The sequence below is a fragment of the Chaetura pelagica genome, unplaced genomic scaffold (assembly GCF_000747805.2).
Source record: "Chaetura pelagica isolate M959 unplaced genomic scaffold, ChaPel_1.0 scaffold387, whole genome shotgun sequence".
Taxonomy (NCBI): domain Eukaryota; kingdom Metazoa; phylum Chordata; class Aves; order Apodiformes; family Apodidae; genus Chaetura; species Chaetura pelagica.
The window spans coordinates 305,910-312,234 of NW_009954101.1; the positions used below are offsets into that span (position 1 = coordinate 305,910).

Below are 6,325 nucleotides of genomic sequence, written 5' to 3' on the forward strand. Positions count from 1 at the left end.
TCCAGTTCTGGGCTCTTCAGTTCAGGAGGGACAGGGATCTACTTAAGAGAGTCCCAATGCAGGCTAAGAAGATGATTTAGGGACCAGAACACCTGCCTTATGAAGAAAGGCTGAGTGAACTGGGGCTTTTCGCCTGGAGAGGAGAAGCCTGAGGGGGGGTTTAATTAATATGTATAAATATATGAAGGCTGGGCATCAAGAAGGCAAGCTCTTCAACAAGCTCTTTTCACTTGTGCCCTGTGATAGGACGAGGGTCAACAGATTCAAACTCAAACACAGGAAGTTCCACCTAACATGAGGAAGAACTTCACTGTGAGGGTTACAGAGCACTGAAACAGGCTCTCCAGAAAGGTTGTGGAGTCTTCTTCTCTGGAGACTTTCAAGATCTGTCTGGATGAGTGGATGAGTGCCTTTCTGAGTGATCTGCCCTAGTTGTGTGTGTTTTTTGGTCCAGCTCCAGCAGGGAGGGTGGACTCGATCTCCAGAGGTCCCTTCCAACTCCCAATATTCTGTGATATTCAGATTTTGTGAAGTAGTAAGTCTTTCATAACACCAGTATAATAACTCTCCTTTCCAATACTTATCTTTATTTATCAGTTTTTTAAAAATAGTTTATTTACTGAATTTTTCCAATTTACCAATTCTTTAATTCAATTACATAAAATCAAGCTAATTAAATTATATTGCAAATATTGGTAGTTCAGTGCTCTACCATCTCTGGATGGAACACAATACTTTTCTAACTAAGTTCATTATTTTGGGGTTTGTTTTTATTTACCACTCTCAGAGACCTGCACAAAGTGCCAACCCTTGCGTTCATACCCTTTTTCCCTCACACTGCAGCAATTGAAGTTACTTTAACCAAAAACACTTTTGCTCAAGGCAAACTGAACACAGAACATATTTCATGTTCTACCTAAGATTTGGATGTTTACAATTTAATGGAAATATTCTTTTTAAAGAGACAAGTACATATATTTTAAAGCAGGATCATCGATGATTTTAGATGCCAAAAATGTCACTTCTTAAAATAGGAGAATTAAGATGTCTTCTGCAAATTCTACAAGTAATGTGCTTCTAATAATTTCAATGTTTACGCAATATATCCTATACCTGACATCTTTGCAGTCTAGTCTGTTGTTTAAGAATATGCACAAGGAAAGAGTCAGGCCTTGACTCCAGACAGATAGAGCCCATGGTCCTTAAGGAGTTACCAGAGATAAACAAGCACAGATTGCCTTCCTGATGTGAGAAGGCAGAAAACTATAGGGAAAATTGGCAAAAAGGAGGACTGGCTCTGTAAAGAGGGCACAGAAGCTACCTAGAGGAATTAGTGGGATTGGAACTGGCAGCTGTTGAAAGGAAAGAAACAGAATAAAAGCAGCCACTTAGAACATTCAGGAAACAGAAAGCAAGAGCAGGATCAGGTGAGTAGTGACAATGTCCTGGTAAACTACGGCCAAGAAGTAATTAGTTAGGGTTGGAGAAAAAAAAAGAGCAGAAAAATGCTGGAGTAAACAGTGATAAATAAATACTGTTCAAGGCACAAGCTGAATCTTACATAAATTAATACCTCAAATCTGCATGAGTAAGTTATCAAAGTTAAAAAATGTACATGGTGAATAAAAGAAATGCAAAGCATTACTCTTCTTAGCATTACTGGACTATTACCTTTGAAGGGATCAAGGTAAAGATTAAATTATCTATGGATTCAACATGAAAGACAACCTTCTACCTTTAGCTAGATACCACAATCTACAGTTCTCCTTCACCTCAAGATGTAGTAGATCAAGGATCCACACTGCATCAAACACAACCCCCCCCCAAACCACACACACTCAAACCAACCTTCTTGCATCACTTCTGAAGAGCACATATGTGTTATATCAGTAATTTCATTTGTTAAGATCAAATGAGGTGAATGGTACCAATAGAAAATTCTTTAAAGAGAGCCAGACTCTCCCAGTAGCTTATCTTAAGCTAACACACTGCCACACTGGAGAACAAACTACTTAGATTTGTAAGGCCAGCAGGTGGACATATTATGAAAAAGACTGGGGGGGTGGAGGCGGGAATCTAGGAAAAACTACACAAATACCTTAGTCCTTGTGTACCCTCTAGTGGCCGTGCAAGGTACCGCAAACAGCCACGGTTTCCTTAACACTGCACCAGAGTGCTTACCTCTGCAATAGTTTCCTATAGACAAGAGACTAATGAGATCAGGGTTCTTAGCAGGAAAAAGTATGGATTACAACCAATTCTGCCTTTTTATCTTAACACAATTAACCCAGGTTTTTCGCTTTAAAAGTGGTAAAATGCATCAAGCTATTCCCATAGCAAACATTCAGGGCATGTGCATGTGTTGCTATGCCATGCAAACTGCAGCACCATAAGTAAATTAACCTGGTATTAGTTCTCCAGTTCTTTAAGGATGGAAACAATCCGCTACACAGGTTGCAGAAAACACTTGAAGCTGCAATGAACTGCTGAAGACCATGGTCCCAGCATGCTTTGAACTGGAGCTGGTTGCTTTGCCTGTAGGTGCTTAGGAAGTGGATTACATCAGAGACCAGAATTGTATCCAGCCTAACAACACTTGGCCAGCAAACAGCTAACATTTAATTTAGTTCAGTTTAGACAAACAAGGAAGATTGTACAACAGACATGAAAATAAACCCCCCTAAAAAAACCAAACCACTCCCCACACCCAAACCATCAAATAAATAGAAGGCGGGAATCTAGGAAAAACTACACAAATACCTTAGTCCTTGTGTACCCTCTAGTGGCCGTGCAAGGTACCGCAAACAGCCACGGTTTCCTTAACACTGCACCAGAGTGCTTACCTCTGCAATAGTTTCCTATAGACAAGAGACTAATGAGATCAGGGTTCTTAGCAGGAAAAAGTATGGATTACAACCAATTCTGCCTTTTTATCTTAACACAATTAACCCAGGTTTTTCGCTTTAAAAGTGGTAAAATGCATCAAGCTATTCCCATAGCAAACATTCAGGGCATGTGCATGTGTTGCTATGCCATGCAAACTGCAGCACCATAAGTAAATTAACCTGGTATTAGTTCTCCAGTTCTTTAAGGATGGAAACAATCCGCTACACAGGTTGCAGAAAACACTTGAAGCTGCAATGAACTGCTGAAGACCATGGTCCCAGCATGCTTTGAACTGGAGCTGGTTGCTTTGCCTGTAGGTGCTTAGGAAGTGGATTACATCAGAGACCAGAATTGTATCCAGCCTAACAACACTTGGCCAGCAAACAGCTAACATTTAATTTAGTTCAGTTTAGACAAACAAGGAAGATTGTACAACAGACATGAAAATAAACCCCCCTAAAAAAACCAAACCACTCCCCACACCCAAACCATCAAATAAATAGAAGAAAGGTCAGTACCCTACCAAGGTACCAAGTCCTCTCCAGGACAAAAATAGAATAAAATAAAATCATGATGTTATGACTGAGCAAAAGGATATGAAGTGCATTGTATTTTGTTAATGGAACATGCAGCTGGTGAACAAGAAAATAGCAGCAGCCAAAACGAGAATGTAGAATATGTAAAAGCAAGTTTTTAGCACCTGATGTCTTTTCATTAGATGCAACAGCCAGATGCATCACAAACAACACCGGTCATTAAACAATGCCAGAAGAAACATCCTGGCAACTGCTAAAGTGTTCAGCCTTCAACAAATCACTTCACAACTGGGGTGGGAGGAAACCATCTCTGAAGCCTATCATTATGTTGTGCCACATAGATGAGGTACTTACACTACCAATACAATGAAGTCACAGGGCAAAGGAATTATATTATGTACCAATACCTACACAGCAATGATGAGAAAAAAAAAAATCACAATACTGCCCTGAAATTACATAAGGCATGTTCAAGATTTAAGACTTCACAAAGAATAGAACACACATAACAATACATCTCAGAAATAAACTGAAACCTGGGAAACACGTACAATAAACATCCCTTTTAATAAAAAAGGAACTTTTATCTTCAGTATAGCACACAGCATGACAGCGCTGGCCAGTCCTCCAGACAACTATGAAATAGCTTCCCTTCAGATCCAGCTCAGCAGCAAGAGAGGTGGCTCTACTTGACAGATGGCAGATGCAGGGTTTTTTTCTGTATCTTAGATGTACATCAGAAAAAAGCTTCATGCTACATGATCATATAGCCTAGGTTTCTAGGCTAGGTTGCATTCTCTTACACTATTCATCTGCATCGTTTTTATAAATGTATAGGCATAAGCAGAAACACAAAAATCCTTCTTTCCTTGTGTATACAAGTTGAGTTTAAGAAATTTAGTCCCTTTTCCATTTTCAAAGACCCTTTAACAACTGTGTTGCTTGTCGTTCATCCCCATGCCTGAGTTTTGCAATAATGCAGAACAAGCTTGCCATCACTCCCGAAACACTGCAAGAAAAAAAAGAAATACACACACACAAAATAAGAACTGTTATTCATGGGCTAGTATATACATGAAACAAAGCCACACAAACCCCCACCTACCACCAGATAACTGTGTGGTGGAATGCTCCTACTGCTAACAAATCTCTCCATCGTAACAGGAGACATGCTGACATACTGCATGAGAAGGAATGCAATTCCAGAAATTGTATGAAGTCATGTCTCCTTAAATCATACTCATCCAGGTCTCTGAATATCAACTACATTACAGTAAAAGGTATTACCAGCATAGCTAGGGGCAGTAACAGATGTCAAATGCCAGAAGTATATTAAAAAATTCTTCTAAGCACATCTGAAAAGGATATTTAAGATGCAAAGTCACCTCATAGAGGGTGCCAACTTCTTGGTCTGGAGATGGAGCAAAAGACTGGTTTACATATATGAACTGCAAGAAAAGAAAACAGAAGATGGTGATCTCCCCATAGCTCTCATAGATCACAGAAAAGAAACATGATACAGCCAGAGGTGGGTTACTCTGTCCTCTGGTCACAACTTCTTTTACAGTCTTGACAGTCCAAACCAAAATACCATGAATTAGCATTTTCATTACAATGTGGAGGGGCAGCATGACTTCCAGGAGTCATCTCTGACTAGCCAGAAGGACCAAGCTTATGTGCCGACTCCCTTCTGCAAGCTGACCCACCAGTCTCCCATGCAGCAGCTCAAAGTGCACTCACTGGCTTAGTTCTTGATCTTATTTCAGGGTATCCAAACCACTCCTGCCATTCTAAAGTTGCTCAATTAGGAAAGCAGTCACAGAAATCAGTTATTTTGTTCTTTTTCAAAGTAATCCTTCTCACTTCCTGCTTCAAATGTATATACTCACACAGTAACTAGTTTGTAATGTCAGAGGGCCTTGGGATCTGCAGTGTGAGATGGCAAAGTGTAGTAGGGCATCATGTGCTGTTTCCAAAATAAGAGTCCTAACACTCCTAGGGCTTTGCTCCTGAAGTATAGCCTTAAGCTTATACCACACTGGAAGACTCCATGCTCCTACATTTTTTCCCTGAGACAATGAGATGGCAGTTAATGACTTATACTGTTGAGAATATCCATGAACAGCAAAAACCTGAACAACTAATATTCTTTGAGACATTAAGCCTTGTGAAAAAGAAACATGTAATGATTTCTAGGTGAAAGTGACAACTAGCAAAACCATTTGCACCTACACACTTAAATGCCTCCAGACCAAGAGCAGAGTTATTTCAGCTAAACTTTCGCTACACATTTGACTATTTTAATGAGTCTAGCTTCAACTGTGTATCTTAAACGAAAACTTGGAAGTGTGTAGCTCCTGTGGGCTTACTGTTCATCGTAAAATTAGTGCAGTCACAGTTCTGAATCTGCTCCAGCTCTTCCAACATGATCAGGAAGCCACCTGGGCTTCACAGGAAGGAAGATGTGAACAGTACTGGTAATTTGCTGCCAAATATTTGAAATCTGTCCTATGACAGTACTTAAACTGCTTGAGAGGTTATGAAGGAAACTGGCTGTAATATTTAGAAAACCACTCTCAGGCACTCCAGGCTTTTCCCCACACACCCGGCTCCCGCGGTTACCCTGTGCGGGTGGGATGAGCCCCGCACACCAGGCAGGCAGCTCCGCACCGCCAGGCCCGCAGCAACAACCCAGCGGCCGGGGCTCCTACCAGCTGCTCCGAGGCCATCAGCTTCAGGAACTTCTTGATGAAGTCGACCAGGCCCTGGATGGTCCGCGTCCGCTCCACGGCCCATTTCTTGGTCTTCATGATGGGGGTGTCGCCCACGGCCTTCAGCAGCACGTCAACTGCGGGGCAGCGCGTCAGGCCCGCCCAGGGCCCGCCCCCCGCCCCTCATTGGCC

The 6,325-nt window shown here is 41.4% G+C and overlaps 1 protein-coding gene across 1 annotated transcript in view; it reads left to right on the forward strand.

The window, feature by feature from the left end:
* Nucleotides 1–3,157: 3,157 nt before the first annotated feature.
* Nucleotides 3,158–6,325, forward strand: part of AP3S1 (adaptor-related protein complex 3, sigma 1 subunit) — a 30,189-nt gene continuing 27,021 nt past the window's right edge. Inside the window, exons 1-2 of the mRNA XM_010002358.1 lie at nt 3,158–3,199; nt 5,024–5,098. Coding sequence (XP_010000660.1) covers nt 3,158–3,199; nt 5,024–5,098 — 117 coding nt within the window. The remainder of the gene's footprint in view (nt 3,200–5,023; nt 5,099–6,325) is intronic.